Source organism: Lepisosteus oculatus, chromosome 2 (genome assembly GCF_040954835.1).
Source record: "Lepisosteus oculatus isolate fLepOcu1 chromosome 2, fLepOcu1.hap2, whole genome shotgun sequence".
Lineage (NCBI taxonomy): Eukaryota > Metazoa > Chordata > Actinopteri > Semionotiformes > Lepisosteidae > Lepisosteus > Lepisosteus oculatus.
In genome coordinates this window covers 51,254,109-51,270,407 of record NC_090697.1, presented here as the reverse complement: position 1 = coordinate 51,270,407, position 16,299 = coordinate 51,254,109, and the positions used below count along the sequence as shown (strand labels likewise).

The 16,299-nt window shown below is 35.1% G+C and overlaps 2 protein-coding genes across 5 annotated transcripts in view; one reads left to right on the top strand and one right to left on the bottom strand.

The window, feature by feature from the left end:
• The window catches only part of agbl5 (AGBL carboxypeptidase 5), a 38,395-nt gene extending 26,882 nt beyond the window's left edge, over nt 1-11,513 (top strand). For 2 of the 4 annotated variants that reach the window (XM_069178934.1, XM_015348445.2), the window contains 5 exons: nt 4,146-4,264; nt 7,960-8,012; nt 8,679-8,836; nt 9,190-9,299; nt 9,659-11,512. In XM_069178934.1, coding sequence (XP_069035035.1) covers nt 4,146-4,264; nt 7,960-8,012; nt 8,679-8,836; nt 9,190-9,299; nt 9,659-9,733 — 515 coding nt within the window. In that variant the 3' untranslated portion in view covers nt 9,734-11,512. Of the gene's footprint in view, nt 1-4,145; nt 4,265-7,959; nt 8,013-8,678; nt 8,837-9,189; nt 9,300-9,658 lie in introns of all 4 variants that reach the window. The other 2 variants (XM_015348460.2, XM_015348452.2) reach the window with 2 other exon arrangements.
• A 2,069-nt stretch (nt 11,514-13,582) lies between these two features.
• ost4 (oligosaccharyltransferase complex subunit 4 (non-catalytic)) lies at nt 13,583-15,090 on the bottom strand. Its single transcript, XM_006625813.3, has 3 exons — nt 14,978-15,090; nt 14,525-14,670; nt 13,583-13,737 (listed from the first exon to the last, which is right to left on the bottom strand). The coding sequence occupies exon 2, from the start codon at nt 14,667-14,669 to the stop codon at nt 14,556-14,558; it is 114 nt and encodes a 37-aa protein (XP_006625876.1). The 5' UTR covers nt 14,670; nt 14,978-15,090; the 3' UTR covers nt 13,583-13,737; nt 14,525-14,555.
• Between the last annotated feature and the right edge of the window lie 1,209 nt (nt 15,091-16,299).

Below are 16,299 nucleotides of genomic sequence, written 5' to 3'. Positions count from 1 at the left end.
TATATTCTTCTGGTATTTTCTACACTTTGGTGCACTTTTTTACTCACTTTATAAAAAGGAATTTTATGTGCTGGAGATGGAATACTATTGTAAAATTTTCACCTAGAATTATATGGTTATGTTCATTTAATTTATATAGTAATACATACTATGATTATAATTTACAATTTCATTTAACATTGGAATAGTATAAAATAATAAAAATGTTAACTGCAAGCAGACTTCAGACCAAGGATTTACCAATCTATTTTGGTAAAGTACTTTGGTGGGTTATGATTTTGCATAGTACATAGTAAGTACACTATGCAGATGCAGAAAGGATATTTTGTATGTATCTGGTTAATGGACGCAAGTGTATATTCTCAAAGCAGTCAAGCTATCAGTCAGGTGACTTTAGTAAAAATTGTAACCGTAATTTTAGTATTTATAGTTTTGCTGCAAAACCTAAAAGCATTTGATTAAAGTCTTGTACTGATCCTTTTAAAAATGTGCAATCACAATTCTAAACAGAATTATAGAAAAATATTTTTTTTTTATTTTCTAAATATATACATTTAAGAATAGTGTTTCAGAGAATAGATTGCTTTTGGCTGTTCTGAATCTTGATTTTCAGAGATTAGAGCATAATCAGGCCAAATTTGTTACTTGAAAGATCTGAGTAAAAATGTATATCTGTATATAGAATGGCTTATCATAACAGCATTTCAGAGGTTGATGACAAAGTAAATCATCATAAAACAACAAACCTTTGCTACTATGATGCATTTAAATCTCAAAAGGAGTTTCTGTTGTATGTTTTGTGAATGTAATGGTTGATTCAGTGGTTACAAGTTGTAGATGAGCTACAGGAATATTTTCAGTAATAAAATCTGAGATTTAAAGCATGCTGTATAAACCATATCTACTATTGTGTCTTGAGAATTTACCCCAATATGTGTTAAATGTTAATATGTTAAATATGAATAACAAAGTAGTGGGTTATTATTTTCCTGTTTCATGTGATATTACATTGTCCAGTTGTATATTGTGCCATGATATGTTGCTTGTGGTAGTTCCATATGCTTTCCTTTACTGGCACATGTAATATAAAAAATATTTGTAACTTTGTGAGTTTTATACTGATATGTTGTCAGTTTTGAGCCTTCAATCCTCATCTTTATCTGTTTCATCTTTTATTCTAAAACAACTGTTACACTGAATTCATAGGCCTGAAAGGAACAGTATATTATTACTGTGAATGCATTTAATATTCTAGTCAAATGCTTATTGAATTCAATTGAATTCAGAAGAAGCCACAGGAGTGGATTTTGTTTCCCTGAGCAAATTTAGTCTCAAGAGAAAGATAGTATCTTTTATCCTAACAGATGGGCTTCAATTATGAAGGAAGAGAACAGTAGACTTTTTCATTTAGAAACCGTTTGCCTTCTTAATTATATTTTATGTTTTGAAGGTGTGAATAAATATGGTCTTCTGTACGGGTGTTCTTTGAAATAATGAAAATCATAATCTACTGCCTGACCGCTGATCACTGAATGTCTCTTTTTAACTATGGTTATCTCATCATTTCTTCATCTTTGCAAAAAATACTTTTCAAAATGAATGTAAAAGAGACATCTTCATTTTTTTTACCTAGTTCTTAAGTTATTCAGGTGTAAACTTGACTCTGGTTAAAGTATGAGTATGCCCATTAGTCTTACTTGAAAATCGCTGTACCTTTCAGACCTGGAATTTAAAATCGATCTCATCACTTTCATCATTACCTGTTTTTCTTGATATAATACTTGTAGATACCACGTTACGTTCTTTTTTATATGTGGTGTGGGGCTGTTTGATAAAATTGTCCTTATCTTTCAGTGTAATAAAATTTCTCTGTATGATTTTAAAAACAACCTAAACCTGGACCTATCCTTATTTCAGCCTTAAATTTTTGCTTTCTCAATTTTGCTCTCTCATGTTTGTGCTCATTCTCAAAGTAATTTTAATCTGACTTATCCTATTTTTCCTTCGATGTTTATCGTTTTCTTGAACTGTTATTATGTGAAAGGATAAATCTAAATCTAAAGGATAAATCGTGTTTTGAAGTCTACGGAGGTTACATTCCCAGTTCATATTGTTCCCAACATGGTATCTGAAATGGCAATTTCTGATTAAAAGTTGCACAGTTTAGACTATCCAGTGGGGTATATCTCTGCTCACTATAAGAGCATGACTTATCTGCCACAAGTGTGTCACAAACAGGAATCACATCAAGCCAAAGAACTCCAGTTTTTTATTTATCATGGAAGCCATTTTTGATTAAAATGTTCAACCATGTACCCCTAAGCAGTTGTATGCTTGTTTGAATGTCAGAGAAAAGGTGCTAAATGTTGATGCTGAAATATAACAAGCTGTTTGCTGGTTGAGGAAATGTTTCAGGATCTCTAGTGGAATATTCAATGCTGAGATGATGGCTAATTTAAACCAGTTAATGTCTTTTCAAATTTCATTCTTTTAAACTCCCCTGGAATGCACTTTTAGACTCTGCTTATGGTGATATCTCCTGCAATATAGACAACTCATTCCAGATCCATTTCCGAAGGGGCCTGAACCACTGATGAGCAACTTTAGTGGGGAGACTGAGGAACAAGGCTGGGTTAAAGCACAATGAGCACAGTAAAGATGCTGAGTGAGGTTCCAGCACATTTGGTTTTATCTTGTGAACTTGAGCTTGATTGATATTTCATCTAATTCATCACTGTTCTCACACGTCCTGCAGTATCTGCATTATCTGATGATACCTTTTTGGTGTAAATGAAGCTAGAATGCGATCTAAATCAGTAGACGTTGATGGTGTGGAAAGTTATTCAATATTATAAATGAAAGTTAGCCATAGATGGTTGACCATGGATGTCACCACCAGAGATGGGGATTCCAATCACATCTTGAATGTGTGGCAGGGAAGGTACCACATTGTTTGACAAGCCAAAGGGCATTGTTAGATGTCTGTTCCACGAGCACCTGTCTGCTGATGTTGGGTTGGGGACTTTCTGTTACTAGGATTGATATAGTGGTTTCTACACATGACACATGAAGGTCTCCAGGCTTCGATAACTCAGTGCTGGTGACATGACAAAGTATCTATTGGCTAAATTCCCATCCTAGGACATTGGCTTTCTGGTGCAGGATTCTAGATTCTGGGCCATTGGCTGGAAAGTCAGTGATCAGATTTAATTAATAATTTAATTCAGTCTTCTTGTTTGATCATTCATTTGTTCAATAGTAATGAAGTGTTCATAGGGAATTTGACAAGAACACTGATTTATAGCTTTCCTTATAATCTTAGCGTAAAGGTACTTTGAAACATGGATTTCATAGTCTAGTTTTTTTGGTTCTTTTAAGTAAAGAACTGATTTTTTGTTTTCACAAAAGACATTTCTTTACAGCACAGTTGATTAGCTCCCAGTTACTGGAAAAAAATGGAAATGCTAATGTGGTTACCCAGAATTACTTATGAACTGTTAAGTTCTTGGAATCCCTGTTGCACTTTTAAGTGAATGAATTCAAAATGTCAGTTTTTGAATGAGAAAAAGCCCAAAGCCGCCAAATTAAAAGCATTGTTTCAGGCTTATTAAATTCTGGGCTTTTTTTAATCTTTAAATTTAGCTTTTTTACTAATCCTCCAGATGTCTTTGATTGGAGAGTCAATGGTAGTAAGTACAGAGGAAATGATGAACTCGAGACATACTGGAATGTGCGAATGTATCAGTGTATTGCTGTGTTGATACTGGCACCATGTATTCAAAATAAATTGTGGGTAGTAATGTTTTTTGTGAGATTTACTAGTCATGGTTTGTCTAGTCCTTTAGTTTCCATTTTCAAAATTTTGGAAGTATCCTTGAATTATATCTTCTACTGCAAAACAAATTTGAATAAACATTTGAAATAAAAACACCATGAGCAATGGAAAAATGTTATATTGCACTGAAATGCTTTATCAACATCTTTAACCTTCTGTTTAATTTTTTTGTTAAAGGTTCATTTACTGAAGTATGTTTGTCCTACTGTGCATAAATAGTTTCATGATTTATCAACATTTGTTTTAATTTCTGCATTTTAAACACATGCAACATGTTTTTCTTTTCCCATCATTCTCTTTCATTGCATAGGCTACAGCTGTCCTAATTTTCATGTTGGCTTGAAAAGTAGTGGCTCTCTATTAAGGAATCCCAGGCAGAACAATCTGCGTATTCCTGAAGACTCAAGTGATGGGTGCCTTTCTGTCCAGGTAGGGAGAAACTTGCTATTTGAAGACACAAGAGATTAAAATCATTCTGGTTCATCAGATGCTGAAAGTCCTGAAATGAAAAACTGAATTCCAAATCTTGTGTTCAGGTTACCTTTTTATTTTTCTATATTTTTTGCTTTTTTCTAACTGGCATTGACATGTCATTCATTCTTGAAGAAAGCTTTTTCTCTTTTAAGGTAACATGGAAAATGAGGCTCCAAACAGCAATGTAACATATTTCAAACTTTTTACACAAGTATTTGATGGTTCTGAAAAACATAACAACAAAAGACATCTTTCACATTTGAAAACATTTTTATGACATGTTCTCAAGAAGTAAGCAGTAACAAGTTTTTAAAAATACAACACTAACAAATGTTTTTTTCCTGACGTTTTGTTAAATATTTAATGTGAGAATGTAGACTTCAATACATTTATGAGTAAGGCTTTCTGTAGACTTTATACACACCTGTAGTGTATTACAACAGCGCAAGGTGACAATATTAATTCTTCGCTAAGGCAAAACAGCAAGCAACAGCAAATTTCTGCAGCTCTAAATACTAGACGTTACATTCTTGAAACCATTTTACATGGATTTCTAGAATAAAGATGGAATGTTGGTGCCCAACTAAAATGAAAATTGGCAGTGAGAGGCAGAGTTCGCATAGAGACTGATTGATGCTCCCAGGCTTTGGGCACAGATAGAAGACCAGAATTAGATGGGTGAAGGTTGTGAGATGGAGAGTACGACAACAGTACTTCACACAGGTACTTAGGTACCAAGCCATGCAGAGCCTTGTAGTGAGCATGAGGATTTTGAAGTCAACACAAAACCTGACAGGAAGCCAGTGCAAGGACTCCATGGATAGGAGTAATGTGATCTCATGCACTAAACCTGGTCAGGATTCTGGCTGCCAAATTTTGGACATACTGGAGTTTGTTTAATGTGGATTTAGAAACCCCTGCGAGTAGAGCATTAACAGTAGTCTATTCGGGAGAAGACAAATGTGTTGATCAGTTTTACAAAGTTGATGGGGGGATGCCAATAAGCATGACTTCAATCTTGTCACAGTTTAGATGAAGGAAATTTTGAGTCATCCATGGTTTTATGTGGAAGATGCAATCAGAAAGAATAGAGACAGCCACATCAGTGTCAAGTTTGGTTTGGATGTAGATTTTAGTGTTGTCAGCATAGAAGTGATAGTTGAGGTCATGTGAACTTAAAAGCTGACCAAGTGGGAACATGTAAATGCTGAAACATAGGGGTTCAGTATTGAGTCCTGAGGAACACAAGACTTAACAATTCCAATTTCAGACCTAAATTCACCAAGAGAGATAAAGTGACAGTAATCATTGAGGTTAGACTAAAACCATTTAAGAGCAGTAAGAGAAACTCCAAACAGTCTTAAGATGAGAAAGTAAGATATCATCGTTAACAGTGCCGAAAGCAACACTGAGATCAAGAAGAATGAGGATAGAAAGAGAACCAGAATTGGAAGCCATTAGAAGATCGTTAATGACTCTGACCAGGGCAGTTTCTGTACTCTGAAGTTATCAGAAGCTAGATAGGAGGGGTTCGAAAAGGTTATTTGCAATGAGGTGGTTATTTAACCAATATGTAACAGCATGTTCTAGAATTTTTGCAAGAATAGGTAAGTTAAAAATGGGTTGAAAGTTGCTTAGATTGTCCAGAGCCATGTTTGGCTTTTTTGGTGCAACACCAGTGCTCCAGGATTCATTTATTATATTGAGGACAATGGGGCAGAGAGAAGTGAAACAGGACTGAAATAAGGGGTGGGAATGGGATCTAGTATACAAGTGGTGGATTTCATATGCGAAACCAGTTTACTGATGGATGCAGAGTCAAGGAGAGAGAAGCTGGAGAGAAGGGTAAAATTAGGCAAGCAGGGAAGAGGTGTGGAAGTGACATGTTGTGGTGAAAATGTGATGCCAGATGCTGTCAATCTTGAGCTTAAGAAATCTAAAAATGTGTTGAAAAGTTACGATGAGGCAGGTTGTGTGGTGGGGCAGTTTGGCTATAGCAGTCTGTTGATGGTAGAGAGAAGGTGTCTAGGATTGTTATGGTTATTTTCAATGATGTGAGAGAAGTAGCTGGATCTTTAAGGTCTATATAGGGTTGGGTCTTCCAAACTCATCCCCCAAAATCCACCTTAATTAAGAGATCTACTAATTATTGAAACTCTTGATTACATTATTCCCTTAACTGAACTAAAGAAACTAGAGTTTTCACATTCCCTGTACTTAAAGCACTCATTGTTTTATTCTTACATCATGACACGGAATTGGTTACTAGGTACCATATTGGATATATACATTAAGACTGGTTTTAAAAGATTAATATGGAAAAATTAGAGGTTTACAAACCTCTGGCACTGTACAGGCCCTGTAATTTCAAACACGATACAACATCTTGACAGGCCAACAAGAGAAATGCCATCAAGAGTTTGTTTGGGATTTTTGTACATTTTTTATCAATGTTTCCAAATTGACATTCAGTTTTCTTTATATTATTTACTTTTATTAGATGTACTTATACTTTCCCATGATTTTCCATGGAAGTTGCTGATGAAAGACAAGCTCAGGAACCTCTCATCCATGGATTATTAGGCTTTCTGAAATATGATCTCTCAAAATGTGAACTGAAAACGCTGAGATACATCCGGAGTTTGGTACCATAACAGAGCTCATCTATGGCAGAGTCTGAGCTGTCTGTTTTAAGCCGCTTAAAAAACTTGCCCCTCATTTGTGAATGAGGATATGCAAAAAATAACTAGTGGGAAAGCTCTTACAAAATGAAAGGTAGTGAAAAGAGTTAGTTAAGGGGGCATTGATTGAGTTGGTCTATGGCTGAAATGGCCATGGTTTTATTTAAAATTCATGTTCCACATCTGCCCAAAAAAAATAATAATAATTTTGAGAAGAGCGTGTGAATTCCTGTGAGTATCTGGCCATCTACAGAGACACAAATCTATGCAGTTGTACTTTTTAAAGTGAGGCATTCTCTATAATGCTGTTACTTCTCATTGGACTTAGTTTTACACATTTCTCATATTTGACCTTGGAAGGAATGATGGAAGGGCAAGGCTTAAGGATATCCCATGCTTTATTTTTTACACATTAGCCCCACAATCTCTTAAGACCTGGCCTGTTTTATAGTTAGATGGCCCTTGTTAAACATGCTGCTATTATTGTTCAGTCCTCACATATAATTAATTACCTGTAATTCTGACTGAAATTTATCATAAAAACTAATTTGTGCAATTAAACTAAATTGTAGTTCTAGATTAATAATTAAGAATACAAATTTAACTTTGCAAATGTATGGTTATATTTAGAATGGATATTATTTTTTACCTAGAAAGAAAAGATAAGGTACTTCTTAATAAACTGAAAAACTACCACATTTGAAATTTTATGAAAAAGTGCTGCTAATTCTCTTGAAACATTTTTATTTGGTACTTGTTACACTGCTACAAGCATACTGCTTATGAATGCCCTTGAATGCCCCTGGTGAACATAATATAATAGGAGTGATACCCTCAGTTTAAAATAATAAATAGTGATTTTGTGAATTTTGTATGTTTTTTTTGCCATTTCCAAAATGACATACTGCACTATTTATATAAGTTACTTCTTGGCAGATGTACTAATACTTTCTCGCCATTATTTCATAGAATTCCCTGAAGAAAGGCAAGCTCAGGAACCTGTCGTCCATGGAATATTCTCGGTACACATTTTATCTTAGTACAAACGTCATATTGTCACAGTATTCTTTCTGTAAAACTGTTCAGTATTTTTTCTTTTAGCAGGCATTATTACAACCCATAAAAGAGATCATTAATAAGACTAAAATTTCCCTTAGGTTTTTTTTAACTTTACTCCTTGCTTAATGGTTTCCTGTGCAGTGTGTACTACCTGTGTCCATTAGTTCAGTCTAAGGTTTGAGGAGATTGAGCTTTTTTATTTTTGTAACATTGTGCTTTAGCCCTTGTTAAATCTGGCTTTTTTTGTGGGCAACACCAAGTCATTCCTTTACCACAGATTGGGCAGGTTTCCTGTGTTAAGGTCCAACAGTAAACATTTTGATGCTTAGTTTTTGCAATTTAGCTGTTTAGATGTTGGTTACCAGTCCATCTTTCCTTTTCACTATATTAATTATATAATTGAAAATTAAAAGTTGAAATTTGAAAGAAATAACCCAAACAGACAATTGAAGTGGGTAAGTAAATAACACTTAGTTAATTTTAATAACACGTGAATGTGCCTTTCAGTCCTGATCCTGGGTTAGATTTGTACTTTAGTAGATTTAACTGTCTGTCCATTTTATTTTATGGTAAGTTTAAACACTGATTTATTCTCTTTCATATATTTTATTGACATCTACATTGGCTAGATCTGAACTGCAGCCCAGATCCAGCAGAATTCCTGTGAGGAAAGGTGGACTGTGCTCAGTCCAGGGCCTCCTGCGCTCCAACAGTATGGACCAAGAGCTACCGCTGAGAGTGTGGAAATTCATAAAACCAGGATTCAAAAAACAACTGTCCCTTTCAGGTGAAGAGCCATAGGTGCTGTCCTACAAAATGTGAACAAACTAGGAGGAAAAAATGGGTAGGCTTTAGGCTCACATGACACTGCTGTATAGATCACTAACCGAAAGAATACTGTGTGTGTATATATATGTGTGTACGTTGGGGTGTTGGCAATTAACAAATTGACTTTGTTACCTTTGTGTTTTATGCCATTGTTTATGCTGTGAAAGAACACTTCATTTTGCACACGGTGGCCCAAGATTGTCCATTTTTCCATTGAAAAGTTAGAGGAGAAAAGTGCTGTTGGAGTTTTATGATTAACTTTTTATTTTAAAAGAAATTTGAACTTGCTTCTGTATTTCCCAAATCTGATAGTGACAGAGGTTCCTTCTGCAGAGAGCCAACCAGTGACACTCGGCTCCAGGATGCTCCTGAAGTCCAGGGCTCAGAGCTCACTGCTGGTTAAATCCAGTGCCACAAACCAGGTACTTACTGTAATTACTAATTATGTTCTTTACCAGGGGTATCCCACTCCTGTCCTTAAAGTCTGCTATCCAGCAGGTTATATAAGTCTCTTTAAATTGGCAGCCTCTTAAAGAGACCCCCCTCCTGTCCAATTTAGAAAATAATAGCTCAATTAGGTAGTTATGGGCTTAGGTAGAAGGTAGACCCCACCTGGAGTTATGCATCCTTGTGCTAAATCCAGTTCTCATTTTTGCCTTTGAGAGGAATGTGGATTCAGTGGGATAAAGGAGAATGTTGAGTGACATGGGAGTGGATGGTTAACAATTTTAATTGTTAGATTTCAACAAGATGCAAACATTTTCTTACACTTACTTTGCAGGAATTTCCTGGATCCCTATCTGGAATGGATCAGATACTTGTCTGCAGCAAAGTTCCCTTGTGTAGTGAAGCTTGACTGAACTGAAGATATTTGTTAAAAAATTTAAAGTATTATGTTTTTGCATTTTATCATCTCACTTAATATTTTCACGTGAAGTATTCTGCTTTATTATTACAAATTTGTACTAAGTGAATGGAGAAATATGTTTTTTGAGTTGCATTTTTGTACAACACAAGATAAATTGCAACATAATTAAATCGGTACACTATGCAATTGATTTCATGTGCAGCAGAAGACAGGTTTGCAAAATGTTCAGCTGTGTTGAATGGACAGAAAGCACTAAGTCTGAACTGCAGTAAAAATAATGACCTTACATTTTTGCTGAGATTTATTTTAGAGATTGAATTCATCCTGAGGATATGCAAGTTTTCAGAACTGCATTTTATAAAAATTTAAAAAACATACAGATGGGGTTGACAGAATGCAAATGCTCATGTGTTCTTATCAGTTAGCAATATAAGAATAGATTTCATACAAAATGTTAAGATATTAAATGCATCTTCTGTTATGCTACTCAAATATAAGATTTTATATGTGACCAAATACTGTGTTCAGCATTTTCAAATACAAGATTACAGCATTTATAAACTGGATGCTGTGGTATTTAAGTTTTAACCATCCAGAAAAATAAAAGATTAATACTGCTAGGAAACAAACACTACTATTTTTTTCAAAATGTTGCATTTTTATTTTAGTAATCGTTATAGTAGGGTGTGATAGGACTGTCTCAAGAAAAGCTCTCAGAATAACTATACATGGACTCTGTGCACATTAGTTTTGAGTTGACTAGTACTTTATTACTGTTATACATACCCATTGTTGATTTAAACAAATGTATAGTCTTTAAAGTGGAATTAATTTTGTTTACTGTTAACTTTTCACAAACTGCACTATTTGTATATTTTAAGTCAAATGTACTGCTGGATTTTACTTTGTGTATCGTATAGACATATAAACGATTTAAAGAAAATGTTTTTGTTATACAGTATGCTGTAATATATAGTGAGCAACAGAAAAATTGCCGTCTGACTTCATCTCTGTTTAATAAAATACACCTTACTGACCGAGGGATAGAGGAAAAAGATGCGATCCACTATTACTGTAAGCAGAGACCATTCAAATAATTGTTGCTTGTCAAAATAGCGTTGTGTGTCTGAACTAATTTAGGTTTTCCCTAATGTTTGCATTCGCCCCTTTGCACTACATTTTAGTTTTTGTTGTGGACTTTATCTTCTTTCACTCAAATATTCGGTATTTGTTTAAAAATGCTCACTTGAACAGAATGTGTATACATCCTCGCCCTGGTTTAAGTAATCGACACAGTTAACGTACACAAATTAGACTTTACATAACCTCCAATGGTTCACTTTATAAAATTTTGTATGCAGGGGGAGTTAACCTTAGGCGTAGCGCAGTATGAGTGGAATGTGGTCTCTACCAGCATCTGTTTCACACTTTGGACTTATTTTGCTTTTGCGTACTTGGGGTAAATTCTGTATATTATCGCAGACTTTTTTATAGAAAATTGAAAGTAATCTGTATTGCAATTAGTACTGGTCCCTGCGAGTACAAGCGTGGGATAGTCGTAACTATAAGTAATGAATATTAAGAAGAGACGGTTAGTTTAGTCCTTTCGTCATCTTTGTATATTTAACTTAAGAGCGCGGCCTGCTAACTGTTCCTCTGCTCACCCTCCTGACTGAAAGTCTAGCGCTGAGGAACGGGACATTTGGAATAACCATGTCAAAATCAAGCCTTATCTACCCCTTACACAGTGAAGTCAAGAACATACCCAATATTTTTTATTTTGCATTTAATTTTAAACGGTACAGTGTAGGGTTATTAAAGTTTTTTAAAAAATATAAATACATTTAAAAGTAATTCTGATTTATTTACTCTGTATTTTTAAGTGCATGGAATCTTGTTTTTATTCTAATTATATGATTTTAAAACATTCTTTTCCCCCATTTCTTTCTCCATATATAAACGGGGAAAGTATCTGTTCTCCTTCCACGTTATGGTCTGTTAGCTGCTGCTGCATTCTTGCTCCATGATCAGCACGCAGATCTGTTGTCCTTTGATGGTTAATAACAACTGGGGAGCTTACAGCTCTGCCCTCCCGTCCCTCCTTCCTCACTCCCCTGAACAGCTACGGCAAATAAGAGAGGTTCCCTGCAATATCATGAAAGGCAATTATGCAAGTTTACTCAATGGCTACAAAAGAGCTGCTTCTGACTTACATTTGGGTTATGTAAACACCTGAGGAACCACAAAAATAGGTAAAACAGAAAACCACCTGAGGAACCACAAAAATAGGTAAAACAGAAAATGGGTGTATGTCATTTGCATCTCCCCAAAATACCATAGGGCATCATTGTAAGGAGGTGAAAACACTTGCAAGATTCCTCTTCCCTTTTCTTGATCCATTTTGTAACAGCAGTACAAACTACGAGCACTAGAGAAACACCTGAACAGGTAAAGAGAAAAAAGAACAGGAATGAAGTTTGGGATTGTCAACAAGTGACAGGCCTGTGTACTGAAAGTGACACTCAGTACTCTTCTACAGATTCAGACCGTACCTTCCAATTTTAATTAAATGCACAGATGTTTCTTGTATATTACTTTCTTGCTGTTAATGTACAAAAGTAGTAAAAACTGTTTGTCCTGAATTGTAATATAAACAGTACTGCATAAATGTACTACACCTAACCATTGAAACTGTAATGTAAAAGATGTCTTACAAGAGACAGCACATCATTCATTTTGTGAGCATCCGGCCTGTTAAATAGAAAATTGCCCTCTAGTTGAATTTTCTTCTGCACAGCCTTATTTGGACTCATTTTGGTATGTATCTGCTCAGACAGCTGTTTTTGAATTGCTGTTTACATAGAAAGGCACTTGAAAGCTCTGATAGTCTCCGTAAACCCTGCATTACATTGCAGAGCTGTGACCTTGCAAATGGCCACAGATTCTAGCTTAAATTAGACTTCATACTGCACAGTCAGAAAACCGTAACTTTCAGGTGCGAAGGAGAGTTGGCAAACTTATTTAAAATCCATCTAGAATACTAATGCGGCTGATTATGACGGGTACAAAAATGCTTCCATTCTTCAGCTGCTCCAAGGACTCCTAGCTGTATTCAGCTGCATCAGGGGTGTTTGATCCTAAATGCTTGTAAAATGTTTTTCATTAATCTAACAAGTGTATTACATTAGAGTGGCCAAGTGGTCCTGGAGGAGAGCAGTGTTCACATTGTGATCAAATTTAATAATTTGTCACTTATGAGTTTGCACTATGTAGAGCAATTAGGATTACACTAACATTGTTAAACAAGACATTATCCAATCCAGGGGATTTTTTTTGTTTTTTGGTTCTGTTTCATCAGGAATATATTTGCAGCTGGAGAGCACTGTATATATAAATGACATTTTAATAGCTTGCCTCTGTAATCAAAGAGAAAGAGGAATGAAGTGACCTACACTAAGATCTTTGATATACTCAAAACATTTTCCTGTAATGTTTACTTTGTATGCTGGTCTCTTGAACTAAATCACTATCAAATTGAACTTTTTCTCAGTTTTTTTATTTAAGTAGTACAGGTACCTGCTAGTTACTAATTAGGTGTTATCATTAAAATGATTGACAGAGACCTAATTTATATGTATTCATTTTGACCTATAAATGCACTCTTAGGAACACAGCTACACATTTTTCAGAGTATTGACCACTGCTAAAGTGCATCTCTGCCTTTTCTGAGGTTTTAATAGTTTTCATTGTTAATCCTTAATATACTTTTTTATATTAAAAAGTATCATAAAAATGTTGATTTCACCCACTGCAGCACAGATTGTTCACCCACAGCGGTTCTGAATTTTTAAAGAATTCATAATTTATTCACACCTTTTCCCATACCAACAGCAAAAACATTTACAGGGGCTTTGCAGTTGTCCTAGTGTTCATAGCGGCGATCAATGGTCTTCTCAAGCATCAGTCAGCAAAATATGGTCCCCAACTTCAACCTGTCAAGGAATCAAATGAAAATGTAATGCTGAAAATACAATTCTAATAATAAGCAGTGCTGGCATTTGCATAATGTTATGAATCCCAAAGAAAGCTCCCATTTTATTTGCCTATGTTATGCATGGGTGTCAGCAACTACAACTATGCACCAGTAACTCCACTACACATCTGGTAAGTGAAGAAGTGAGAAACCACCAATAGAATTAAGGGGGAAGTTACAAAGAGACCACATTATGTGATTCCAGAGTGGAATTTAGCCAGGACACACCTATTCCTACAAAACCACGGGAGATTACCACCACAATGTGGATGCTGCACATTGGTGGTGGTGGAGGGGAGTCCCCATTACCTGTAAAGCGCTTTGAGTGGTGTGTCCAGAAAAAGCGCTATATAAGTGTAACAATTATTATTATTATTAGATTATATGTAGATTGAGGATGCTTCTGAAATGTGAATATTTTCAGATAATCCAAGAAACCCCAAAGTAAGAAGTTTACAAAGTCTGTGTGTTCTGCCACATGTATTTAAAAAAGCAAAAACATGATGACACAACATGTATAATAGGAAAATATGTTCTGTTAACGTTTATAACATTTATGTTGCAATTTGATGAATCTGCATTTCAGTATATTAGAATTACTGGAAATCAAACACCAAGATACTTTCAAAGACAAGTCTACATGCAAATGTTTAAAAGACAATTTTGAAATTTGCATTCATATTTACATAATGGTACAAAAGACAAACGGCAGTCTTCATGGTCAAGCGACCTAAAGCCGGACCCACCTTGCCCAAGCGAAGCTGAGCAGTTGTCCGTTCACTCCAGTTTCTTTGGGTTGTTGACCGCCACGTAATGATAAAGAACAACGAGGAGGAAAAGGGAAACCCCCAGCATGTTGGCGAAAATCGCCAGCTGCACGTCAGTCACCATTCTGTGAAAATTATATTAAAAAAAATCTCGGTTTAATAACAACTACAAACACCAGCATTGATGCATTTCTTGTAAAACCAAACGACGAGTTCATTAATTATTCTCGGTATTTAAGTTCCATAATACCCACGAGTGAACCTTTAACAAGCCAGTGTCTTCAAGAGTTAATTTACAATATTCAATCTCCCATTACTAAGGACATTTTACTTCAACCGGGGACAATTTACGACGTCTAGACTGGTGGCACAACATGTACAATATTTCTGTGAAAGTATTATAAATAATGTAAATCTTTTTTTGGGCATTACCTTGCAGCACCTCGATGAAGACGAATTTCTGTAAAGGAAAATCTTTTGCTTTTAAACCTAGACCTTTCCGGCTATCTCAGCCACGTCACGTTAGTAACTATAAAGAAACTACGCGATGATTGATATCGCGATTTACGCCACTTCCGTAGGTCCCCATGAGGAAGTTAGCGGATGACGCATTGTCACATGACATGGGTCTTTATTTGCTCAGAAATTAGAAACCATCAAATACAGTTTTTCAGTTACTTAAGTTTGTCTGTTTTTACTTAGAATGTTCATTTCTAGCAAAAAGTTTTCTAACAGTGCCAACGGAGAAAAGTTTGTAAATTATGTTTCACGTGAATGTGGAATATTGTCCCTGCTTGTTACATAAATAGAACACTTCTTTATCGTATTGGAGATATTCAAAATTGTACACAGTATTATCTATGTAGCTAAGAAACTTTAAGAAATCGCGGGCATTTTTTTCTATTATTAAGCTGAACAAAAAACTGTTTTGATTCTAGTCGGCGAAATTCTTTAACATATCTTTAAAGATTTAAAAAATTAACATTCCTTTAGAATTCGTTATCTCTATAATATTACAACTAGAAATTGGACACTTTTTATGTTTTTGTCTGCTATGGAACGTCCTTAAAGACCCAAGCGGTTTACTGTACTATACACATAAACAGGACATATAATTATATGCTTAGTGTGTTATTGTAAACATCAGTATGCAAATCCTGGTGATATGTACTTAAAATAAGAATGGTCACAAACAAGAATCAATCATTCAACCCATCTAGCCTGTTAGCTAATTTACCCAAGGATCTCATCCAGCTGTTCTTCGAAAAGAAGCCAGAATATTGACTTCAACAACATGGCTGGGTGACTTGTTTCATACTTTTGGGTAAAGAGGTTCCTCATGTTTTTGGTTTTAAATACACTTTCACATAGTTTCCACTTGTATCCTTTGGTTTGTGTTTTAATGTTCAATCTGAAGAAGCCCCCTGGGTCGAGTTTGTCAGTATTTTTTTGTGATTTTGAATACTTGTGTCAGGTCCATATTATTTGTTCAAAACTAAAAAGGTTCTGTTCCTCTAGCCTGTGAGTGAAGCACATACCTTTCAACCCCAGAATATACATGGCCTTACTAGTTCATTGTACAATGTTCACAAAACATTCCTCAATTTAAATAATGCTTTTAACTGTATTCCCTAACATTTTGTTAGCCTTTTTAATACTTTGTCACACGGTCTTAAAGATGACAACATAAACAACTATGTTTTTCCCATTTTGTACTTATACTATATATTTTTACTAGCTGCTTGTAATATCAT